Source organism: Bactrocera neohumeralis, chromosome 6 (assembly GCF_024586455.1).
Source record: "Bactrocera neohumeralis isolate Rockhampton chromosome 6, APGP_CSIRO_Bneo_wtdbg2-racon-allhic-juicebox.fasta_v2, whole genome shotgun sequence".
Taxonomy (NCBI): Eukaryota; Metazoa; Arthropoda; class Insecta; order Diptera; family Tephritidae; genus Bactrocera; species Bactrocera neohumeralis.
Genome location: NC_065923.1, coordinates 24,104,086 through 24,130,687, shown reverse-complemented (window position 1 = coordinate 24,130,687; position 26,602 = coordinate 24,104,086). Strand labels below are relative to the sequence as shown.

The window sequence follows — 26,602 nt, the reverse complement described above, 5'->3', positions numbered from 1 at the left end:
TCAGCGAATCAAGAGACAGAGGCTGCGCTGGCTAGGTTAAGTTATTCAGATGAAAAAGAACACTTCAGCTTTGAAGGTTTTCGATTCAAAACCCGCCGGTGGAAGTAGAGAAACTCTCAACACCGTTGGAGAAAATAGGTGGAGAAGGACCTGACTGCACTTGGTATGTCGAGTTGACGCCAAATAACGAAACGAAGAAACGACTGACGCGATGTTGTTAACTCGGTTATAGCCGCGTAAGCGGTGTCTACTCTGGTAAAGATGAAGGTATAGAAATCTTGGAGAGTTTTGTGAAAGTTTCCAAATATTTCTAAGGTAATGGTAGTTGGGCCATGAGTCAATGAAAGAAAAGCATTTTTGAAATTAATCATGACACTTGGAAATTACATTCCTGTTTCTAGATCTCTGTATTCAGACGATTCGAAGATTTAGTTCTGACAGTAAAACATATATTGAATATATATGTATATATTAAGAGTTCGGAGTACAACCTTAGTCAAAAGATTTAGTTCTGACACTAAATCTTATATATACATATATACTAGGATGATTCAAAATTTTTTTTTTGATTTTTTTTCAACTCTGTCGCTGGAATTTTTAAAGCTTGAAAAACCCACTTTCTGAATATTATTATTATTATTATTATTATTGAGAAACGAAAATTAATTGATTGATTAATTAATTAAATTTTAGTTTGAATGAAAAAACGAAAACTCCTGTGTGAAATGAATAGAAAACTAAAAAAAAAAAAGCGACCTCTTAGAGTTAAGCTAGGCTTGCGGGAGAATTTTTTTTTGTCAATCACTAACATTTGAGAGGGTAAGATTTGAAAAAAAATTTTAAAAAAATTTTGAAGCACCCTAGTATAAACATTTATAGCAAGCGTTGAGTGAGATTGTACTCAAAACTTCAACTCTCTGTTGTACGCTTACTAATTAAAAATTAAAGTATTTACACGTGAACTTACGCATGCTGATACCCAGGTACTTGTGAAAAGATTCCTAGCAAAGCGCTGAAAATTGCGCGTCAGTTAAGGAAAAGCACTCAAAAGTAAAAGCCTCAAATGCATAAGAGCGTCGATGCGCACTGAGCGAGATAATCGAAAGAGTCTTCTTATCTCAAACACTAGAAATCGTAGTAAGTATCTACTACTGTTTAAATATCACAAAATTGAATGCAATCTACACTGTCTGTCATGTGAAGTTTATGGTGGCAATAATATAAGTTATCTAGTTATATATGAGAAGAACTATCGTCGCAGATTAGATCCCATATTTTAGAAAAGCATATTGTAATTGCTTACATTGACATCAATCACAACTATAACTCACAATCAGAGAAGCTTTACGTTTCAGTATTAAGTGACGGGCTTAACGGCATCCAGCGTTTGGCTAAACTAATTAAATTTTGGACTGAATCAGTGCCACTAAGGATACAAGTATATGTTATATCATTGAGTTCATTTTCCGAGACATGAGAAAGTGGCGATAAAATTGTGTATATAAATAAAGCTATTTTAAAATCTTTGAAACGATTTTAAATAAACAAAAATATTTGTTTGATAAAAACAGTACAAAAATAAATAATTTTATAAAAAAGTAAAACCAAAAGCTTTTAAAGTTTCATAGACTGTTATAAAGAAGTTTTGACATATGCTTTTCATCAATACGGTTATGCAATAGTGGAAAAGTTGATTGCAGTTGATTGCACCGGTATATAAGTGTGTTTTCGAAATGAAGTGAGTTGAATAATTTCGACGTCTTCGAAACTTTTGAAAATATGGTATATATGTACCCTACAGTAAATATTAAGTAATACATTTCAGCATTTTGTGTATATTTTATCCGGTATTATATCCAATATAATATACATATGTATATTATCAGTATTATAAAAAATCCAAACCCAAAACACACATTACTAGCAAAAATTAGAATTTCTAATAAAATGGTGGTTAAAAAAAAAAATTGCGAAAAAATTTGCAAAACAAAATTAAAAAATCAAAATTATTATTATAATTTTTTTTTCTTCAATCATTACTTGAAAAATGTATCCAAGAAACTGGTGTGAAAATTTCAAGTCGATCGATTCAGCCGTTTAGTAGGAGGAATTCTCCAAAAACAAGGTCCAATCAAAAAACCGTAAAAAATGTTATTATTATCAGTAAAAATTTGGATTTTTAATAAAATGGTGTATTGAAAAAAATCGTAATTTTTTTTGCGAAAAAAACTTACTAAAAAAATTAAAAAAATGGAAATTATTATCAAAAATTTTTCCTTCGATCTTTACCCTCTATGAGAAATTTTTTGGCTTTAAATGCGGTCACAATCGAGCATCGCTGCGATGGTGCATTATCATCGTGTAAAATCCATGAATCGTTCTTTCACAATTCCGGCCGTTTTCGACAGATGCTTTCATGCCAACTTCTCAATGCGGCCAAATAGAACTCCTTTTTGACGGTATGTCTCTCCGAAACAAATTCATGATGCACCAAACTACGAATATCAAAAAAACAATGAGCATCATCTTGATTTTTGAGCGGCTTTGATGTGGTTTTTTTGATTTCGATTCTTTTTTACCCTCTATTCCGAAGACTATTTACTTGTTTGCATGTTAAACCTATGTCTCAACGGCAGTTATAATGCTCTCTATGAATGTGGGATCGGAATTCGCACAATCAAGCATTTTCAAAGATACATGTTTGCGGTACTCTTTTTAAAAAAAATTCAGCTTTATCGGGAGGAGTCGAGCAAGAACGCATTTCATACCCAAAATATACACCAAAATGATTCGAACGGACTCGTAAGAGATTGTCAAGCACCAAATCCTTCACTGTTTTTTACTATTTTCATCAGTTGAAGAGGTCGAAGGTAGTACAGAAAGAGGCATGTCTTTAACGATCTCTCGAACCTCTTTGAAGGCTTAATACGAGTTGAAGGCTTGTGTTTTAGATAAAACTGAATCATCGTAAGCCTTCTCCAACATTCGCAATGATTCCGGACACGAAGTTTGGTTAGAAATACAAAATTTGAGACAAATTCTTTGTTCGATATTTTTATCCATTGTAAAAATCGCAACGCAGCTCTCGCTCATATTTGGCATAGTAATTAAGGACAGTCCTACCAACTTAGCAAAGTACAGTTTTTTGAAATATCATTTACCCGGGGAATTTAAATTACAATACAAATCGCAATGTATATGCGAAAACAAAATTTGATTGATTTTTTTAAATTCACAAGTGGCAATAATCTTTTAAGCAGTAAAAAAACCAAAAAGTTACGAGTTTTTAATGAACTATGAAAATCCTCAAAGAGGAACGAAAATCATATTTATAATTTATGAAATAAATATCGACAAGTTCTTAATTATTTTTGGTTAAAGAAGTTTGGGAACTCTTAAAAAAGTTACAAAAATTATAAACAGAAAAAATATCGAAATATGGGCTTTTACAGTTTGTCAAAATACAGGACCGTGTTCTATTTTAAAAATAATTATTCAAATTCTTAATATTTATTCAAATAACTAATCGTCTTCGATCATAATAAATTGCTTCGGCTCTGTACAGCATCAGATACGAAGCTTTTTTATACACATTCAACTAGAGTCTAAACCAACTTTGCCGGTAAATAAGTGGATGTCTACGAATTTGACCCAAAGAAAGTTTTTCTCTCGTTTCAAAGGTATTTTTTCGACACTTAAGGATCTAGGAATCGATTCATTTTACTTTTGAAATCCAACTGGTATAAAGTAGGTAGCAAAGGCAAAACCACGAAAATAAATTCGTCCGGATTGGAAAAATTTGTTCGAATCGCACACACCTTATTCTTTTTGGAGCCTTCCTCTTCAAATAATAGGTATAATAAGTAATTTCAATATATCGCAACTATGTTAATAATGTCGAATTATAGGCTTTGGGAATTACAAGTATGAATTGCAAAGTTTTAAAAGCACAAATACATTTTTTTCCGTGTTGACAAGAAACTTATAAACTGCACAACCTATAACATTTATTATGGCACTTGAGATAAGACATAATGTAAACGGTCAATTGAAAAGTCCCCGGCCTACTATAGTAAAACACATTTTTTTGGCAAAACTCGCCTTTTTATGCAACATAGTTCACTTCAAGGTTGATACACTGATCCTCGAACTTTTCGATACCAGTTTTGTTGTATGATTTTTCCTTTGCTTCAAAATAGGCCTCAGTTTCGGTGATCACCTCTTTGTTCGACGCAAATTGCTTTTCAGCGAGCATTCTTTTGAGATCTGAGAGCCAGAAATAGTTGTTGTGGGCCAAAACCGGAGAATACGGTGGATGCGGAAGCAATTTGATGCCCAATTCATAAATTTTTGCCATCTTTTTCACTGACTTGTGACACAGTACATTGTCTTGACACTATCCTTTTCGTCAAATGCGGCCGTTTTTCAGTGATCTCGTTATTCAAACGGTCCAATAACGCTATGTAATAGCTGCTGTTGATGGTCTTTCCTTTTTCAAGGTAGTCAATAAAATTAATCCATGCGCATCCCAAAATACAAGACTCCATAACTTTGGCAGCAGACTGTTGCGTTTTTCCACGCTTTGAAGGGGGTTCATCGTGTGCAGTTCACTCGGATGACTGTCGACTGGACTTCGAAATGAAATTATGGAGCTATGTTTCATCAATTGTCACATATCGACGCAAAAACTCCGGTTTATTACGCTGGAACATCGCCAAACACTGCTACGAATCATCAACCCGTCGTTGCGTTTGGTCAAAAGTGAGCTCGCGTGTCACCCACTTCGCACAGAGCTGTCTCCCAAATATTCGTGAAGGATATGGTGTCCACGTTCAGTTGATATCTTTAGAGTGCCTGCTATCTCGAGCAACTTCACTTTACGATCAACCAAAATTATTTTGTTGACTTTTTTGATGTTTTCGTCGGTAACAACCTTTTTTGGGTGTCCATTGTGTTCACCGTCTTCAGTGCTTATTTGACCACGTCTAAACTTAGCATACCAATCCGTGACGGTTGATTTTTCTGGGGCAGTGGCCGGAAACTCGCCACCAAGCCAAGTTTTTGCTGCAACTGTATTTTTTCTTTTGCATAAAAAAGTGAAGGGTGGCGGTTCAAATTTCGTTTTTCTATGAACTGTAATAGAGTTTTTGGATAATATACATTGGTCCATGAGTTCCGAAGTTTCAAATTATTTTCAAAATTACTATTTAGTCTCACTACTTTGTATTTTTCATTAAAAAATAATTTTTCAAAATAGCGCAGAGACAGATACACATCAGAATGGCCAATCCAAAACGAAGGACACAAATGGACACGGTGCAGTTAGTTCCGATTATGATCCGCATCTACATCGCAATGTACAAAATCCCACTACGTAAGTGTTTTCAGTACATTTCTAGGTCAAGCATTTAAAAAATATTAAGGACATCTGCAATTTATTTATAGAACTTTGCAAACATTTGCACATTTCCTGAAAGCCTCAGTAGGATCGGGTGTTTTGGCAATGCCGAGTGCTTTTGCAAATGCTGGCTACATCGCTGGACCCGTACTGACGCTAATCATTGGTTGCATCGCTGTACATTGCCTACACATACTGGTAAGTAAGGGATTCCAATTTGAAGAATACGTTCATTTTAATAAAAAAAAAAGAATTTACTGCTGAAATTCGAGAAATTTAACTGAAAACTTGAAACTATTTTTTAGCTATTCTTTCTCAATATTCACTTGATTCGATTCTATGTATTTTCATTCTCACAGATAAACTCCATGTACGAGCTGTGCAAGCGTAAACGTGTGCCATACCTAACGTTCTCCGAGGCAATGACGATTGCTTTGCATGAGGGCCCACCTATTTTCAAATGTATCTTACCAATAGCAACGTATGTATATATATATGCTTTTATATTTTTTCGAGGAATATGACAAAATATGCGAAAAATCGGGATTTTTATAGCTAATAAAGTATAAACCTAGGACATGAACATTGCTAAGAGTGAATTCTTTTTAGAACCATATCTTTAATTTCAAAAGTCTAAACAAAATTGCATTAAGAGATAAGAAGTGAAGCCAATTTCAGAGAAGAGTTTGTTGTTATTGAATAAAGAAATTCTTAAACTTCTTCTGCAGTGAGGCTTCTATATTGACTTATATACCATATTTCCCAGTCAAATTTCACATTTTAATTCCATAATATTCTTCACTTGATGCAGCATATATCAAAAGCACCTTTGGGATTGACGAGAAGATAATGCGTGTTGATCTGTTTTTCTAAGGTCTTGTTCAAGAGATGGTGTATCGTGAATATCTGCCGATGGTAGATTTACCAGATCGGAAGCTACACTGTTAAAGTTCAATCAATTTGCTGTTAATGGCGTCCAAATTAGGTTCACTTAACGATAACTAATTCAATCATTAAATCAGCACACTCTATTTTTTATATATTTTTAAATTACCATAACTCATGGTAGAGAATATATTATATAAATGATAAATATATATATATTATGCGATGTTCAATTGTAGTCCACTCGTCGACGGCTTTCTCGCCTTCTATCACTTTGGCATCTGTTGTGTGTATGTGGTATTCATAGCGGAGAACATCAAGCAGATTGTCGATGAGTATCTGGTGGTTTTGGATGTGCGGCTGCATATGTGCTTCATTTTAATACCGTTATTTGTGCTCTACAGCATTAGAACTCTGAAAACTTTGGCGCCTTTCTCAACGTTTGCCAATCTACTGCTCTTTGTGGGTGAGTAAGGCAACAATACACTTGTGTAGTTATGTATATAACTGTTAATGTGCTTATTGATACAGGTTTTGGCATTGTGCTTTATTATATTTTCGCAACGTTGCCGCCGATTAGCACACGCCAACCGTTCCAGGTTGTTTCTCGTTTACCAATTTTCTTTGGCACCGTGCTGTTCGCAATTGAAGCCGTCGGTGTGGTGAGTTACATACTTATGTACTATATATGACAGTTTTGAGGAGATTATACGTGTATTTAAGTATTAATATGTTTTAATGTTTTTGTTTACTTGTTTTTACACATTTTGTTTTACTAGATTCTCGCTATTGAAGAGAAAATGGAGAAACCCAAGTCTTATATTAAGCCTTTCGGTGTATTGAATGTTGGCATGGCAATTGTGCTCAGTTTGTATATTCTACTGGGATTCTTTGGTTACTGGGAGTACGGTGACGCTGCTTTGGGCAGTGTGACTTTAAATATACCACAGCAGAAAATGTAAGTTAATATTTGATATAAAATTTTATAAAACCTTAAATGTCTATTAGAAACAAAAGATACAACTCAGAAGATGGTCCACTTTGGAAGTAAGCACATAGTTAAAATCTTTTCCCAAGGGAATGAAAATAATCTTGGAGCTAGCAGAAAATAGTGAAACCCTGTCTAGTTCTTGATATATCAAAACGATAAGGATAAATGTTATATAACCCACCTGCACTGACATTGGGTCATGCTGACATGAAGTTTTGATAGTTAGTTTTTTCTTTTTTAAGGTCGAGGCGACTGCCAAAAAGTATAATTATTTAGATTTCGTAACAAAATGGTGATTCAATTTGAGATTTCATGCTTTTTTAAAGAAAAAACACAGAAGCTTGTTTATTATCATTCGAAAGAACTCTCTTTGGCATTTATTTTTGGAGATTATCTGTTTTAAATGTTGTCCGCGGCTACGTCTCAGGTGGTTCATCCGTTGAGTCCAATTTTCGATTACTCGTTCGAACATTTCAACTGATAACTGGCGAATGACACGCGTGATGTTTTGCTTCAAGCCCTGAATCGAAGTGGGATTGTCCCATAAACTTTAGACTTTACATATCCTCACAGGAAAAAGTCTAACGGAGTGATATGAAACGATCTTGGTGGCCAATCAACCAGCCCCATACTTGAAATTATCTGCTCACTGAAGTGTTCTCTCAATAAATTCATTGATTTATGCGATGTGTGAGAAGTGATGCTGTCTTGTCGAAACCCAATGCCGCCGATATCACGAGTTTCAATTTCAGACATTAAATAGTCGGTTATCATGGTGCGATAATGGTCGCCATTGGCGGTTACGTTCTCACCGGCATCTGTTTTGAAGAAATATGGACTGATGATTCCAGCGGCCCACAAAACATATCAACTGTTGTTTTTTCTGAATGAAATGACAGCTCTTGAATCCTTTCAGGTTCCTCTTCGTCCCAGCGGCAATTTTGCTTGTCTACAAATCCATTTAGCCAGAAATAGGCCTCATCGCTGAACAATATTTGTCTCGAAAACGTCGGATCTTCTTGGAACTTGGAACACTCATAGAGCGAAGCGATGTGGACTTGTGGATCTCGGGAAGGTCGAGCGGCTTTAGTTCTTGCACAATCTGTATTTTGTATGCTTTCAATTTAAAATCGCTATGTAAAGTGCTCCAAGTCATTCAGTCTGAGTTCCTGCCAACAGCGCCGAATCGTCTCTCCACAGTTTTTGTGCACTGCGTTCTGAACATGGTCTATTAGGTCGAATATTATCCAATAATGAGTGCTGGGTCTCAAGATGGGTGATGGTGTTGCGAATAGCACGCTCAGTAGGCCGATTATGTTTACCATTAAAGAAAGTGAATTTTCGCAATAAAATTGAAAGATTTGAAAGCGTCTACTGTCTGTTTTTACAAATCGCGTGTTTTATCTTGGTTTAAACTAAAATGAACTTGATTTCTCGGACTAGATAACAATTGTGACTAAAGACGAAAGTTTTGTAAGGTTATTAAGCATTTGATTCTAATGAAGAACAATTTTTGAGTAAAAAAGTTTGATCCCAGAAATACACAAAATTTATTATTAAGACTCGGCGAGCCAAGCAATTAGCAGAAGCCATTTTTCTATAGCGATGACAACCCATCTAACTTTATGTTAAACTCCATCACAATTATCATAAAATGTGGATGTCTGATCATCATACCAAAAAGCCGTCTGAGGTTTTCAACTCTTATTCCAATGTCTTTGTTAAAGACTTCCAGTACTTAGCAAATCTAGTCATCGTAGAAATAAACATTTATGACTTTGAACCTTAACCTTATATAAATTTCAGTTTTTTCTATTTACATATTTTGCTCATAATTTCCTGTTATTAAGTACTTAATTACTCTCAACTCAACTCAGTTTAGCTCAGGTCGCGAAAATTATCTTCGCCATCACCACGTGGATTACATATGCATTACAGGGTTACGTTACGGCCGATATTATTTGGAATAAATATCTTTCGCAGCGCATAAAAGACACCTCCAAGCATGTGTTTTACGAGCTTCTGATAAGGGGCGGCATTGTTTTGCTGACGTGTAAGTAATTATAAAGCAATCACTATTCTAAGTTCATTTATAGTCGTGTTGAGTATTTTATAAACATTCAGCTATAATAATAAAATTACAGTTAATTGCCCATAATTAAATTTATTATCTGGTATTCTCTCGTAGTTTGCTTTGCTGTGGTAATACCGAATTTATCGCTCTTCCTATCGCTTGTCGGCTCATTTTGTCTGTCTATACTGGGTTTGATTTTCCCCGCCTTGCTGCAGATCTGTGTACAATATGGCCTGGGATATGGCGTTTGGAAGCTGAAATTGATGAAAAATCTATTTTTAATTGCGTTTGGCATATTCGGTGGCATCATTGGCTCCTACGTTAGTATCGTACAGATTATCGAAAGCTATAACACGTAAAGTACGTAACTGTAAAGGGGAATTAAGAGGAATTAATTTAATTGTTAACTGAATTGTAATGTTAAGAAATAAAGTAAAATTCGCTCAAGGGTAAAAAAAACCTAGAAAAAAATATTTTTCTGTAGATATTCTCATTTAGGAATAGTCAATTAAGTGCAAGCGAATTGTGTTACGCAACAAAATTTCGTCACACTCTCTATATACACAGCTTCTTCTTCTTTATTTGTGTAGACACCATTTGGGGACTATTGGAGATTCCAACTGCGGAGGTCTTCCTCTTCCTCTGCTTCCCCCGGAGGGTACTGAATCGAAAACCTGGAGCTGGAGTGTTCTCTTCATCCGAACAACATGACCTAGCCAGCCTGGACTATGTCAATGTTGCCGTATATCTCGTACAGCTCATGCCTCCGCACCATATAGCAGGACGGGAATGATGAAGGACTAGTAGAGTTTGGTCTTTGTTCGTCGAGAGAGCAGTTTTCTTAACAATAGCCTTGTCAGTTCAAAGTAGCAACAGAGTGATTCTGCGTTGGATTTCAAGGCTAATATTGTTGTTGGTGTTGATGCTGCTTCCAAGATATCTACGACTTCAAATTTATGACTGTCAACAGTGACGTGAGTGGCAAGTCGCGAGTGCGACGACTGTTTGATTGATGACAGGAGATATTTCGTCTTGCTCTCGTTCACTGCCAGACCCATTTTCTGTGCTTCCTTGTCCAGCCTGGAGAAAGCAGAACTAACGGCGCGGTTGTTAAGGCCAACGATATCAATATCAACAACTTTCCCCGTAAAATATGCCGAAAACCAGACTTCAGACTCTAGAAACAAATATGAGTATCGAGTTGGACTATCTCCGCAACCATTTGGATAAAATTTCGTATAATTTTTGAATATGAGGGGTAAGATCAACAATTAATTAAGTCCTTGGACTAGTGGTATTGTAATATATCAGACGTAAGAGCTGACGTGCTTGGCGATGCAGTTCTGAAGCCGTTGTACACATAGTTCTTGGTAGTTTTTATAGTTTTTAGCAGACGATTAAGACGACTTATCGGGAAACCCGCAGGCACGAGTTCAAAACAACTGTTAATGTCAGGCGCGTCAATCAGACCATTCTGTACTTTAAAGAACAAAATTAAGTCAGCTACCTGACGGCATGTTGTAGGTTTTTGGCATTGAAATGGCCGTAGATGTCGGAACCTAAGCTTTTCAGAGTCTCATTTGTAAAGGGTGATCCATTTTGAGGTTCCCTACTTGTTTAAAGAAAAACACAGAAAATTGGAATTAAATGGGGATCATTCGAAAGAATATTCTTCCTCATTTATTTTCTGAAGATTATCTCTTTCAAATATTGGCCACGGCTACGTCCCAAATGGTCCAGCTGTTGAGTCCAATTTTCGATGACTCGTTCGAGGGTTTCGACTGGTAACTGGCGAATGACTAGCGTGATTTTGCTCCAAGTCTGAATCGAAGTGGAATTGTCCGCATAGACTTTAAACTGTACATATCCCCAAAAAGAAAAGTGTAACGGTGTGATATCACACGATCTTGGTGGCCAATCGACCGGCCCAAAACGTGAAATTATCTGCTCACCGAAGTGTTCTCTCAATAAATCCATTGATTGATGCGATGTGAGGCAAGTGGCGCCGTCTTGTTGAAACCAAATGTCGCCGAGATCACGAGCTTCAATTTCAAGCATTAAATAGTCGGTTATCACGGCGGGATAATGGTCGCCGCTGTTGCGCTCTCACCGGCAACATCTTTGAAGAAATATGTATCGATGATCTACATGCCCACAAGCCACACCAATCCGTTGTTTTTTCTGGACGAAATGGCAGCTCTTGAATTTCTTCAGATTTCTCTTCGTCCCAAATGTGGCAATTTTGCTTTTTTACATATCCATTGAGCCAGAATCGAGTTTCATCGCTGACCAAAATTTGGCTCAAAAACGTCGGATTTTCTTAGAACTAGCCAAGAGCCATTTCCATAGAGTGAAGCGGTGTCACTTGAGAAGGTCGAGCGACTACAGTTCTGGCACAAGCTGTATTCGGTCGCTTTCAATTTAAGATATTGACGTAAAATACGATAAGTCGTTCCATACGTCAGTTGCTGCGTACGGAGCCGAATCGACTCTCCTTGACCTTCGCTGGACGAGTCTATTTGGTTGAATATTATTCAATGATGTATACCGATTATGTTCGCCAAATCTTCGAATAGGTAATTTACTTAAACGAACATAATAACGTTTTTTATACCCTGAACAGGGTATATTAAGTTTGTCACGAAGTTTGTAACACCCAGAAGGAATCGTCGGAGACCCTATAAAGTATATATATAAATGATCAGTATGCCGAGCTGAGTCGATTTAGCCATGTCCGTCTGTCTGTCCGTCTGTCCGTCTGTCTGTCTGTATATATACGAACTAGTCCCTCAATTTTTAAGATATCGCTTTGAAATTTTGCAAACGTCATTTTCTCTTCAAGAAGCTGCTCATTTGTCGGAACGGCCGATATCGGACCACTATAACATATAGCTGTCATACAAACTGAACGATCGGAATCAAATGCATGTATGGAAAACTTTCACATTTGACAAGATATATTCACGAAATTTGGTATGTGCTATTTTCTAATGCAGCAATGTAATATCCGAAGAAATTGTTTAGATCGGTTAACTATAGCATATAGCTGCCATACAAACCGAACGATCGGAATCAAGTTCTTATATGGACAACTTTCACATTTGACAAGATATATTCACGAAATTTGGTATATATTATTTTCTAAGCCAACAATGTAATATCTGAAGAAATTGTTCAGATCGGTTAACTATAGCATATAGCTGCCATACAAACCGAACGATCGGAATCAAGTTCTTATATGGACAACTTTCACATTTGACAAGATATATTCACGAAATTTGGTATATATTATTTTCTAAAGCAACAATGTAATATCCGAAGAAATTGTTCAGATCGGTTAACTATAGCATATAGCTGCCATACAAACCGAACGATCGGAATCAAGTTCTTGTATGGACAACTTTCACATTTGACAAGATATATTCACGAAATTTGGTATATATTATTTTCTAAGGCAACAATGTAATCTCCGAAGAAATTGTTCAGATCGGCTCACTATAGCATATAGCTGCCATACAAACCGAACGATCGGAATCAAGTTCTTATATGGACAACTTTCACATTTGACAAGATATATTCACGAAATTTGGTATATATTATTTTCTAAGCCAACAATGTAATCACCGGAGAAATTGATCAGATCGGTTAACTATAGCATATAGCTGCCATACAAACCGAACGATCGGAATCAAGTTCTTGTATGGACAACTTTCACATTTGACAAGATATATTCACGAAATTTGGTATATATTATTTTCTAAGGCAACAATGTAATCTCCGAAGAAATTGTTCAGATCGGTTAACTATAGAATATAGCTTCCATACAAACGGAACACATAGTTACTAACAGAAATGCACCTGTGAAGGGTATTTAGCTTCGGTGCAACCGAAGTTAACGTTTTTTCTTGGTTTTTTTTTTTTTATTTTAGGATTTGAGATAATTTTAAGAAGCAGAGTCCCTCTCACCGCCAGACACCTTTTTCCGGAAGTCTGCCTAGAGATTAGCTTCGACATCAAGGGATTCCGAAATGCCGCCGATTAATTAATTACATAAAACTCTTTAAAATGTTTACTATTTTTATTTTTAAGTACTTAAAAAAATTCACAAAAAAGCGTATTTTCTTAACACTTAAACCTTTTTTACTGAAAAAATATTAAAAAAAAAATTAATTTTATTAAATATTATTAAGTATTTCATATATTTCTCATCTGATATCATTTTAGTTTTTTGTGACTTTTTGCTTTCAAGAAATCACGATTTGCCTAACTTCAACTACTCGGAAACCATTGCGTATGATGAACTTTCCTACCCATTAATTTGTACAAATACTTTAAGGCACAAAGGCTTTCATTGAACGCTTCGTTTTTTTCAATATTGCTAATTTTTTCCACAAGGATTTCAATGTAAGCAGTTTGGCAATTTTAAAGAATTACAATTATCTCAACAAAGCAACTTTAACGAAATGCCATTCTGTTTAAAGAGCAATTCTTTGTTTTTGCTGATTTTCGGCAAACGCCGTTACCGCCGTGTGGACACAAGTAATAATAAATTTCCATCATTTTCAGTCTTTGTATGCCTCAAGTTTCAATTGCAACTGTGCGCTTTCGATCCAAGATAAATGGGTTTTACGCAAGGCCAATCGATTCGATATTCAATATTTGAAGTGGTTGCAAGGGGCAAAGTAACCAAAGTAACAAATTGCGAAAGAAGGCAAAAATGAACTTACACACATATATAACGGTACAGTGGCGCTGCACTCTGGGATCAAACATGCCATCATACTCATATATATTTTTGTAAGGAGCAACACATTCACACATACAAATCGACAAGTGTGTAAGTGTGTGAGTTGGTATGCACGCATGTAAGTTGTATGCTTGTAAGTATATGAGTATGTGTGTGTGCTTTTCATATAAATGTGTGTGAAAATGCAGTGCGATGTCGCTTGAATTGCGCCAACATTTGCCGCAAGTTCAATTGCCGGAGCGCACTTGCCCAATGATAGATAACCAAGCGGTCAGCTTGCGTTGACAATTCCATTACTGCATTGGCTACTTGTCCGGCTCGCTCATTGTTTTTGTTACGACTACACCGTTACGCTCACATTGTGCTTATTTTTCCGTCTCTCATTTGGCCAACCGCTTAATGCTTGCACGATATTTCCCGAAGCGATATTTGATGGAACTTGAACAATGCGAAATCGATCAGCAAAAATACGCTGTGGGTGAAAGTGCTAAGGGGTTCGCTGCTATTGTTGTGTGGTTGCGGTGGCAAATGCACATATGCGTATATTAATGCATGTAGGCTTCCAACCAACCATTCGGCGTTTTTGAATGGCATTAATGTGTTTAATATTAAAGGTTACGCAATATTCACAAAAATCGATTTTTTTTTAACGGAAAAAGTTCACTAACAGCCCGCCAAGACAGAACGTTAAACTCGAGTCTGTGATAAGGTGGAAGAAACAGTTATTTGTAAGGAAAAACTTTTTATTAATTATATTGTCCATAACTAGTCGGGGAATGTCCGCCTTGAATGCCTTTTAGAAATCTTAGTAATAAAACTGTGATATGTCTCGAAAGAGGCTCCGATAAACTCTGTGAGAATTAGAGGGCTGCCACAAGTCCTCGGAATTCAGGCTTATTCTCGCAAAGAACCCCGTCTCCCCGGATTATTTTAAGGATACAAATGGGAATTGGACCCTGAGCAGTGAGGATACACTTCGGATGATGCTCACTTCCCAAGCAACAGGTACTCTAAGGAGAATATCTATCGGAGAGCTGCAAGACGATTGCGCGGTGGTTTTCGACCTTCTGGATGAACGGCACTTAACCTGGGCGATCAATCTTTCAAACCTTTCAAGTCCCCCGAACCGAATGGCATCATACCAGCGCAGTTGCAACACACTGTTAAGGTGTTATGCAACTGGTTGGGACTTATCTATGCGAACTGAATAAGACTGGGTTGCATCACGGAGTCCTGGAGATGAATCAGAGTCACGTCCATCTCGAAGGCTGCCAGGGGCTCCCACCTTACGTCCAAGGGCTTCAGCCTCTCCACCTTCTTACTAAAAACTCTGGAGAGACTGATGGTGTAGTACGTGTAGTAAGGAGGCGCATTCCGAGCGACCATATATCAGGAGCGCAACTTGCTTATTGTAAAGGCAAGTCAGTGGATACTGATTTGCATACTATCGTGTCATGGCCATTTGGGTTAAGGAATTCGCTGTTGGGGTCTTCGTTGGTATAGAGGGAGCTTTTAATAACATCCTGCCAGAAGCAGTCGTAACTGCTTGGTGTTGAATCACAGCTCAAACACCTCATTTTCAGTGTTCTGTGCGGCAGAATGATTGAAACGGAACGGGGAAACGAACGTGCTTGACGAAATGTGAATAGGGGAACCCCACACGATGGAGTTCTTTCACCTCTTCTATGGATCCTGGTTGTTAACGATATGCTTAAAATACTTTAAGATCGTGGCTGCAGAGTGATTGTCTATGGTCTAGCGCTTAGTGACAAATGAAAGTTCCTAAGTACCATATACGAATTGACGCAGGTGTTCTTCTTGGTGTTTAACATTGAACAATACTCACAAATATCGAATTTACCTCGAAATTTTTGTTTTTTGTACCTACTTTTATTTCGCTAGGCCTTAATTTACTAAACTGTGATTCGATCGCTACTAAATTCGTTGATTTTTTGTTACCTTTTTTGTTATATTCACATTTGTTAACGAAAACAGATTAGTTGATTCTTTAACCTTTACTTTTGTTGATCCCTGCAAGAGCTGCACCATCAAGTATCCCCATCGTCTACGCTTTTGTATCCAGATGTGGAAGTTGAGAGACTTCTAAAGTAATTTTTCGGTTCATGGATAGAGTATTTAATTTTCTATTACCTACTCGGTCTGAGTACCACTTGTTGTCTCAATCAATTCTTCCTTGTATATGAAGAATACTTCAGAACACCTTTTTTGTTAAAGATATTTCCGTAAATCGATTTTTTTAAGAAATTGATTATTCCAATATACATATTTTATATATTTTTGTGGACTTTATCTGTAAGATGCTTACAACTTCGGAAACAACATAGAGAACATTAATATATCTGTCGATAGCCAAGAGCAATTAATGCAATAATCTCACAGAACGTTCTTAGAAGCAGAAAGGAAGTGGATGTGGAGACGGCCGGAAAGCCTTTGAACATATACTGGATTTCAGGCCATAAGGTCACCGGGAAACGAAATAGCTGATGAGATTGCCAAAAGTGCCAATCATCTGGCTACGAAACAGGAAATACGCGAGTCGCTAAAAACGATACACTGAAATTTTCTAAAGGGCTGATACACGGATTGATGGAAGACCTCAAGCACATGCAGATCATTACGATCATGTGCAAGGCATCGAAGAAAATTACACATGAAAATACTATAGAACGGCTGTTCAAAACTTACCGTCATTACGAGTCGTATAGACATTAGCAACGATGACATATGCCGAAAGTGCTGGGAAATACACATGTGAGACACGCTGTAACACCTATACTAGGAGCTTCGCAGTTCAAACGACTAGTTGATGTATCAAAATTAGATATCGAATCTATATTAAACTTAGCGAAAAGCGTTGACGTCCTTTTTGACGACAATTTCTGCCCGTATTAAAGTGAACCTTCATCTTGCATAAAAAAAGACCAGTACGCAAGTTACCTTTTTTTATTCCGGATTTGGCATCCCTAGTGTTGCAATCTGGCAGCTCGCAACTTTACCGTAAAGTGTGAAATTTTTGATGTTAAGTATACTCAGAACATTTTGACATACGAGCGCTATTTGTGTTGTTTACAGTAACTAAAAATATTCATCTCGGCCAAAAAATAGAATTAAATCGCGCAAACTTTCGCGCAATTATTTTTTATAACTTTCGACGTGTACGAGTATTAACTCAGCAACAGTTTATCGTTGAACTTAATTTAGTTGTTGACGATGAAGCTCCATCAAAGGCCAGTGTTTATCGATGGTATGGTGAATTCAATCGAGCTCGTAGATCACTCCAAGACGAATTCCGTCAAGATCTACTAAAATCAGTTACGGAAACTATTGTCGTAAAGATTGAGACAACTTTAGGCATTAGTGGGGCCAGCATACATTCAATATTGCATGAACATTTGATTTGAGATTTTTTTCACATTGGATCCCACACAATTTGTCGATAGCTCAAAAAAATGTCTAGTATCGATTGGTCGAGAGAAATGTTAAAAAAAAAAATAAAACAGTGCTTCGAAACACTTCATCACACAATTATAACTAGGGGTGAGAGCATTATTTGTCATGGCACTCTTATTGCGGAGGAATTAAGTAAAACTCGCCGCATAAATATTATTATATGAGCAATAAATAACTATTATCAAATAACTCTTATTTAGCAAGCGAAAAAAAATCGAAATAAAGAGTAGTTCATTTTGAAGCTTCCTACTCTTTTAAAGAAAAAACACAGAAACTTCAAATTCAATGGGGAATGTTTATTAGACTTTATATATCCATACAAAAAAATTCTTACGGTGTGATATCACTCGATCTGGGTAGCTAATTGACCGGCCCGCCGTCTTGTTGAAACCAAATGTTGCCGAGATCATGAGCTTCAATTTCTGGCATCAAATTGTTGGTTATCATGGCGCGATAACGGCCACCATTGACGGTTACGTTCTCACCGGCATCATTTTGAGGAAATATAGAGCGATGATTCTACTGGCCCACAAACCACACCAAACCGTTCGTTTTTTTTATTTCTGGATGAAATGACAGCTCTTGAATCTCTTCAGGTTGCGCTTCGTCCTAAATGTGGCAATTTGCTTGTTTACATACCCATTGAGTCAGAAATGGGCCTCAGCGCTGAACAAAATTTAGTTCGAAAAGGTCGGATCCTCTTGGAACTTTTCAAGAGCTCACAGAGCGAAACGATGTGGCTTGGGAAGGTCGAGCGGTTTCAGTTCTTGTACAAGCTTTCAAATGCGCCAAGTCGTTCCATACGTCAGTCCGAGTTCTTGCGAACGGCGCTGAATCGACTCTCCACGGTCTTCGTGTACACACTCAGCTGCGGCTGACAAAAAAATTATCTCTACTTGGAACCGTTACTTAATACTTGGCGCTTAGATTAATAATTTAGAGTAGACTTAAGCCTAGGCCGTGTAATTATTTTTTCATACTTATAATTTCATTCAAAGTACCCATAATAAAGTATCCAAAAAACCGAGTTCTCCATTACTTTGAATAAACGCTTTTTTACAGTTTTAAGCAACGAATATAACCAAAAAAAGATTCGTAAATATAAATATGTACAAGTGAACCAAACGCAAGCAAAAACATATTGAAACCTTCGATACGCATCAATTCCGTCAGAAAGCAACTGGGAACGCTCAGTTTTTCTTTTTCTCTTCATACTTAATTCGTTGCAATTTTGAACTTTATCGAATGGGAAATTGGCTGAGTGGGATTTCGCTTAACTTTCTGGTTTCTTCGTTTCAAACAATTTTAACTTTACAACTGTTTTTACAGTGCCGCTTACAAATATGTGTACTTGTGTGTGTGTGTGTGTATTTATGCACATATTGCCATATTGCAGATTTCGAAATTCTTTTGTAGCTACTTGCAAAATGTCATTTATTCCCTTCCCCGCCAATAAGTGATTTTCTGGCAAAAGAATGAAGTTAAGTCAAACAAGCCGGGACGAAATGATTCGATTCGATAAATGCAATATGCAATGGTCGTATTTTCCATTAGAGCACGAAGCGAAGAGTATGCTAAAAGGTGCTGTGATTGCACTGGGCTCTGGTCCAGTGAGCGCTTGTTAGTCGCTGGTGCCGTTGCGTGCGATTCTTTTAGGGAACACTATAATTTATTCAAGAAGGGCGACCAAATATGGGGTGAAGGGTGGAGGGAAAAAGTTAAATAGAATTCAAAAATATATTTCCATTCGTTTTAATACCGTACGTTACAATTTAGTTGCGTATACGCAGTGTTTGACTCATAGTATGTACCGTCAATTGCAATTAGTAGCTTTTTGGAGGGTAAGCAACTTGGTTACGCTAACCAAAACTGGTTGCTGCAAATGAAAGAGAGAAAAAAACGTTGACTTCGGCTGCACTGAAGCATTTCTTATAGTGGTGAAAGTACAAAAAATCTTTAACTTATTTTGGATCCGCCAGTTTGTATGGGAGCTATATGCTTTAGTGGTCGGATCTGAAAATTTTGGATCTTGGACAATAAGCCTTGCCACATTTCGTGAAGATATCTTGTCAAATAGAAAGGTTTTCCTTGCAAGATCTTACCTTGGATCGATCAGCTTGTATGACAGACGGTTCCAATAAATGAGCAGTTTCTTGGGAGAAAAAGACTTGTGAAAATTTTTAGATCGATTTCTCAAAAACTGAGGGACTACACGGTCCTTTGTCTTTCGACATTCTCTTAATCACAAACAAATCTCGTCAAATGCGGTTGAGCGATAGAGGTTACTAGGCATTTCAATTTATGGCAACAAAATTAGAAATTTTCAAGTATCTCTCTAACCCTCTTCGTTTCTCAACTGCAAAGAGCTTAATCCTCTTTTCTGCGAAATCTGAAACGATACTTTTTACAAACTGGAGGAGTTCAGACTCGACCTCAACGTCGTAGTCAAGATTCTATAAGCCTCTTAAAGCAGTCTACTCGCAGCCGAATTCGCGCAATTTTGGTGTGGCGTCGGCCGATGTGTTGTTCTGGTGGAAGAGCAGTTTTTTCATCAGTGAACGAGGTCGTTTTTTGCCAAATCGGTAGCGAATCGGCTCAATAATTCGGCGTGATAGAGTTTCGTGCCCATTTCCCGGACCGGAGAGATAATGGCCGATAGGGCAGTCTTCGACTTCTTGGAAGCAGGTTCGTCAGATGAAGTCCATTGTTGCAACTGTTTATGTAACCGGGAAAGTACTGTGAGGCCGAAAAGGTAATGACTGATAGTACAGTCTTCGTCCTCTTCGAAGCAGGTTCGTCGGGTGTAGTCCACGGTTCCGACTGTTGCTTGAGGTCTGGTGACCGCCAGCGGAACCATGCTGCGATAGTCATTAGGGGCAGAAACTCTTTCGGGTTGCACTTAAACACTGACGGTAAGTTTGTTGTCCGACATGAACAACGCGGCATTCATCCCGACAACGCTTTTGCGCCTGATACTCCAAGCGAGATAACTTGCATTTCTGAGACGTCTATTGTCTCAGCTATTTCGTGCAGCTTTAATTGACAGTCTACCCATTATCATACGAGTGGTACAATGCCTTCAAAGAAGGTCGGGAGATCGTTGAAGACATGCCTCGTTCTGGAGACCGAGTCAACTGATAAAAATACAAAAAACGTGAAGAATATGGTGCACGGAAATTGTCAGACAAGTGTTAGAGAGATGGCAAAAGAGCTCGACTTCTCTCGCGAGTTGGTTCGAAGGATTTTGGTGGATATTTTGGGTATGAAAGATGTTCTTGCTCGACTCATTCCGATAAAGCTGAATTTTTTTCAAAAAGAGTACCGTAAACAGGTCTCTTTGGAAATACTTGATCATGCGTATTCCTATCCCACATTCATAGAGAGCTATATAACGGCCGATGAGGCATGTGTTTATGAGTTTGACATGCAAACAAGTCAACCATCAACGGAATGGAATCCGTTTTCTGTCGATCGAAGTGTTAAAATAAAATTCGCTGAAGACCAGATAGATCCGACTGCTTTGGTATCGACTTGTCGACTGGTAGGAACGGAAAGATCTTAAGTGCGCCAATTCTTAATATTTGGGCTTCGAATCAATTTAGTTGTGGGAAATCTTAAAGTAGCTTCAAATAAAACTCTGTTTACTTCTTTGGCGCCACAAGGCAATGCAACTGGCGACCCTTGAAATGTCTAACGTTTCTTACGAATTTAAATACTATTATTTAAAAAATGCATTCTTCATCCAGCCGCAGACGCTCAGTAAGCTATGTGTGTGCATAAGTTGTTGCAGTAAATTTTAGTTGGCATTCAGTACTCAAAAGCAACAACAAAGTCTGCTGCTGAAGCCAACATGTTGACATTCCAAGCATACAATGTCACTCACTTAGCGTCACTTATGCAATAAGGCAAACAAATCTCATTCACGCCGCAGCACAGCATTATTCCTAATAGAAGAAGGGCTTGAAAATGAATGCGTCGGGAGCAGTGAGCCTACTGCTTTGCTACTTTAGGCGCCGCGGCGTGTTGAGACTGGCAAGAAGAAAGCTAGAGAGGAGAGTAGCTGATGGTGGCTGCTAGTTTTTGCTCTATTTTTCGGGAAGGCAAACGCTTGGCTTGGTTAGCCCTCGACGGCATTACGGCTAACGTTCATTTTACTTTCATGAAATCCTGTAAAATTTATATTACCATAAATTCCATGCCAATTATGTGCATAGTGCGTTCGTTGCCTCACACGAAGAGCGCTAAACACATACAAGCATACATATTTGTCTGTGTGAGTAAGTATGGATGTGTGTGTTTGCAGTGGAAATTGCACGTTGTGAGCATGGACTTGGAAATTATTACATGAATATTCAAATCTAAGTTGGCATTTGCCTTCAGCATACATATACACATACATACATATGCATGTATGCGTGCGTGTGTGTTGCGGCACTCGTTTGCGGCAACGGCTCGACGTGTTTGCATAGACAGCAGGATTGTTTTTAGTTATGAAAATATTATTGTTTATCTTCAAAACAAAATGGAATATTTGCTTTCATGCTGCTGCGGATTTTTTTGCTGTTGTTGCTGTTATTATTGTTGCTGAATGTGTTTCAACCGCAGCTATCAGTCATTTCTATTGCGCTTCTCGCTCGTTGCACTTTGCAAAAAGTTCATGCATTTTGTTTATGTACCCAAAAGTTCACAAACATATTTGCATGTGTATGTATGTATGCATATAAGTATGTTCGTTACGAAACGTTTGGGTCTAACGGTTGTTGTGGCGTGTGTGTGGCTTCGCAAGTCAGTGACTTTTTGATGCGCTATAATGCCAAGATGTTCGTAACAGCCAGAAGGAAACATAGGAGATCCTATAAAGTATAAACATATATATGGACTACATACATATATACAAATAGTCAATTCAGCTGTGTGTGTGAGTTAGTATATACGGGCTCTAGTCTCAGTATAAGGTTTAGAAAAATCGATTTCAGTTTTGGCATACAACCGTTTTTCCCCAAAACGCTGTTCACTTGGCGGAGTTGCCGTTATCGGACCACTGACCGATCAAAATCACGATAAAGATCGTCTCAGTCGACTAATCCAAAGATGGCGCTGAATGAATTTTGTAAAAAAAAAAACTTTATAATTTTACTTGATGAAAATGCGGACCATTTGGCATTCGTCAAAAAGACATTAAGAATAGGAAGACTTGGAATATCATTGATAAGCGAACTTTCTTCATCTTTTTTGGTACTACAACCCTTGGTCGGTCTGGGCCGAGAACACGAAACATCGCCAGTCGCTTCTATCCTTTGCGGATTCACGCCAGTTGTAGAACCCAGGTGCAGACTGGTCGCTATGCGCTTGGTCCTTCCATTGGATGCGTGGATCCATTGCTTCCGTTGTCCACCCATAGGTCTTGAGTCGAAGAAGCCTTTCGTTTGAGCATCATCTTCTATGCGAAAGACATGACCTAACCAGCGCATTTGTCGAACTTTTATGCGCTTAACTATTTCCATGCCGCCAATCTTCTTTCAAAGCCCTTGAGTAGAACAGTTCTCTGGAAGGGTCCTAGTGCTTTCTCATCTCGCCCATGTTTCTGCGCCGTATAATAGCAACGACAAGAGTTATTCTGCGCTTGAGCCCCAGGCTTACATTATTGATGGAATTTATGCTGGTTCCGAGATATACAAAGTTCTAAACTTTTTCAATTTTACAGCTGCCAACAGTGATGCAGTACCTAAGGCGCGATGAGTCTTTTTTATTAGCCTCTAGGTACTTTGTCTTGCCTTCGTTCACCACAAGACCAAATTCTTTCACTTCTTTTTCTAGGCTTGAAAAGGCTGCGCTAACGGCTCTATTGTTAAGGTCTCTGATGTCAATATCATCTGCGTACCCCAGTAACATTTCATTTTTAGGGTAGACAGTGTCATTGCGGTGCAGATTAGCAGCAAGTATTACTTTTTTCAGCATTATATTGAAAAAGACGTCCGAAAGAAAATCAACCTGTCTCAAATCTTGTTTGGTATCGGACGGCTCGGCGAAGTCCTTCCCGATTTTAAAGAAGCTGATGGTTGTGCTCAACGTCATTCTGCATAGTTTCACAGGGATACCAAATTTAGACATTGCGTCGAATAGGCAGCTCCTATCAGTGCTGTCGAAAGCGTCTTTGAAATCGACAAAAATGTTAATGGGTGTCGATCTGTTTGTCAGGGGTGGATTCGCCAGCTCTGAAGCCACACTGATAAGTTTTTCAGTTTATTTACAATGCGCTTAAGTCTTTCACATAATATTATCTTAAGAACCTTATACGCGAAAGTTCATACTTTTAGAGAAATTAAAAGAAACCATTATCAAATCAATCAAAGTCGTCTCAAAAACACCTTCAACCGACAACTATTTAAATATTTCATTGTTTTCAAATTTACTCATATTCTATAAAAACTAGTCCGGATCGCGGCTGCACGGCAGAAACCGCTAATTGAAGTTGATCACACAGTTAAATTTCCCGTCGGTGGCAAGCGATCGTGGTAGCAACATAAAAGTACTTTTGAATTCAAGAAAACAGGCAGAGCGAAAGCCGAACCAAGTAAAAAGGTAGTTCCTGCTCCAAATATAGTGCAACAGCGTATAATCAGTGCTCTCGTTGTACTCAACTTTCTTCAATATTTTCAAGAAATGTTATCGAGTTGACACCCCTTCTTCGGGTTCATTTTGATTATGCCAATCTGAAGTTATTTCCCCAGCTAAAGGATCTACAAACTAGTTTACTCTTGTAAACTAGGACTAGGCTTTTTCTATTCACATTTAGAACTTACGCGTGACTGTGTTGCTTATAGTCTCACTATAGTCTTTCGTCGATCCTCAAAAGTAATTCTAGGCATTCCATTTTTTATTTGTGGTGAATCGAATTCCATGACCAATTTCAGAAACGTGACTTGGATCTTGTATTCTTTTTGTTTGATGGATGATATCGTCTATTTATTAGTGTTTAAAAAAAATAGAGAGGTTTCTCTAGGGACAATTTTTCACTCGCTCCTGAAAGCACAAGGTTACAAGGTGGCTGACGATTGCCAATCAATAGTCAAAATAATTGTGCAGTAATCCTTTTCGAACTCACGGGAATGCAAGTGCATACATACCTACATAGACGTATATTAATGTAAGTGCCCTGCTGTAAGGGGAAATTCTGTGGAATTCCTTTTTCTTTGGTATGTTTTAATTAAAAGAAAATCGTGAAATTGCGAAAGGCGATTAAAGTGCTCTTCTGCTTTCAGCAGCGTAACATTCTTCACGCATAGGGCGAGTGAGAGCATTGCGTGGGCTCACATTGACCGGAAAACGTTGATTTAATTGAGGTAAAATTTCCCGGATTATTAACTGTCGTGCAATGCGGCGAGACAGTGAATTACACACTGGCATACAATATCAATGTGCGTTTGTATGTATGTATGTATGTTTGGGCACCAATATCCCGAGAAAATTTGATTCCATTTACAAACTTGTTTGTACATACTTTTGTGTGGCTGTTATCGAATTTGTCTTGGATAGTTCAACTTTTAGTAAGATAAGATAAGATAAATAGATGAGGATTGCCACGCGTTCTAGGTCTATTGTGCCCTCTCCTAAGTCACAATGACCCACCTAACCCCAGTATATTGATAAATTCCAATTTACTGCTAGGTGCTAGTGAGGCGATATGATCCCTATTTGGAAACATGGATTCAAGGCCTGTATCCAGCGTCTGCAGACTTCTATTCAGTTAATTAGCAGGTGTTCTGGAGTTTCATGCTCCCTGTCGTAGAACCGGCAATTTGCACAAGAAGCTAGGCCCATTTTATATAAGTGCTTCTTCAGCTTAAAGTGGCCAGTGTAGAATGCGACAAATTGATTGAGTTTTTCCCTCTAACTTCCCATAGGTATGGAAGGTTTGGTGCGTAGTCCTGCGACTCTTGCACCAATCGCCTCCGGCGTTTTCGAGCCGTCGGTGTACCGCTTGATTGTACTACCTCTAAGCAGTAGCTCGAAAGTGGAATCATTCCATTCAGCCTTACTGCTGTGGATAACTTTGAAGTTTGGTAATGCTGTCCCTTGGGAGAAGAGCCAATAGTATTACACCACTTAATTCGTTCATCCAATGCGATGATATTACCTTACATCTGCCACAGCCTTCTGCTGTCATTTGGACCAAGATATTTGACTACGTTAGTCAACTCTGTCTCTCTGCCCCCAAGGGTTAGGTTCCTGAGACCGTCCAGGCTCCATAACAAAGGGGATAGCACTTCACCCTGTAAGCAGTCTCGCGTAATGCCGAGACGAATGCTGGTATCTCCTATTGTGGTTTCAGCTATTCTGGTGAGCAGTACGTCCTCTATCCATCAGCGCACCGGTGCTGCCACATTCTTTTTCGTCAGCGCCCTGGCTACGCTCTTGTGAGAGGTGTTATCAAAAGCACCTTTGATGTCTAGGAAGGCGGATAAAATTACTTCTTCTCCTTCAAGCAAACTCTGTATCTCGAAGTTAACTGGACACTTTTAGTAACCCAATATCTAAGACTTTCTGGAACGCATGAGCTTTCGAAGTATAGTTGCTTAAAATATTCTTCATTAGCGCAAATATTCGAAGGTTGCTTAATTGTCTGAATCGTCGTTATCTGACCACTATAACATACGAACTGAACGATCAAAGAGAAGTTCCTTGTGCAGCTTCGTTCTGAGTACTGTAGTAGGTTACACTCATACTTATCCAGAATCGACCACGACATATTAAATATATGTCCAGCATGCAACGAGCCCCGGCACACATCTGACACCCTTCTCCCTATGGTCCGACCCCGTCGAAACAGCACGTTTCCTGGGCCTACCGTTGGATGACGTCGATCACAACTCATCTAATCTTCACCACCCTAACGAGGATTATGTACCCGTTACAACAACAAGAACAGCTGAATAAACAAAATGAAGTCTTTGTATGGAAATATTTTTGAATTAACGAGATATCTTCACAAAGTTTGGCATGGATTATTGTCCAAAGCAATGGCGCAATTTCTAA

The 26,602-nt window shown here is 38.1% G+C and overlaps 1 protein-coding gene across 1 annotated transcript; it reads left to right on the top strand.

The window, feature by feature from the left end:
• Window positions 1–1,223: 1,223 nt before the first annotated feature.
• LOC126762142 (proton-coupled amino acid transporter-like protein CG1139) lies at window positions 1,224–9,821 on the top strand. The gene is made up of 9 exons (XM_050478674.1): window positions 1,224–1,738; window positions 5,258–5,374; window positions 5,446–5,596; window positions 5,758–5,879; window positions 6,523–6,749; window positions 6,815–6,945; window positions 7,063–7,241; window positions 9,152–9,327; window positions 9,463–9,821. Exons 1-9 carry the CDS (start codon window positions 1,734–1,736, stop codon window positions 9,705–9,707), a joined length of 1,353 nt encoding a protein of 450 aa, XP_050334631.1. The 5' UTR covers window positions 1,224–1,733; the 3' UTR covers window positions 9,708–9,821.
• The last annotated feature ends 16,781 nt before the right edge of the window (window positions 9,822–26,602 follow it).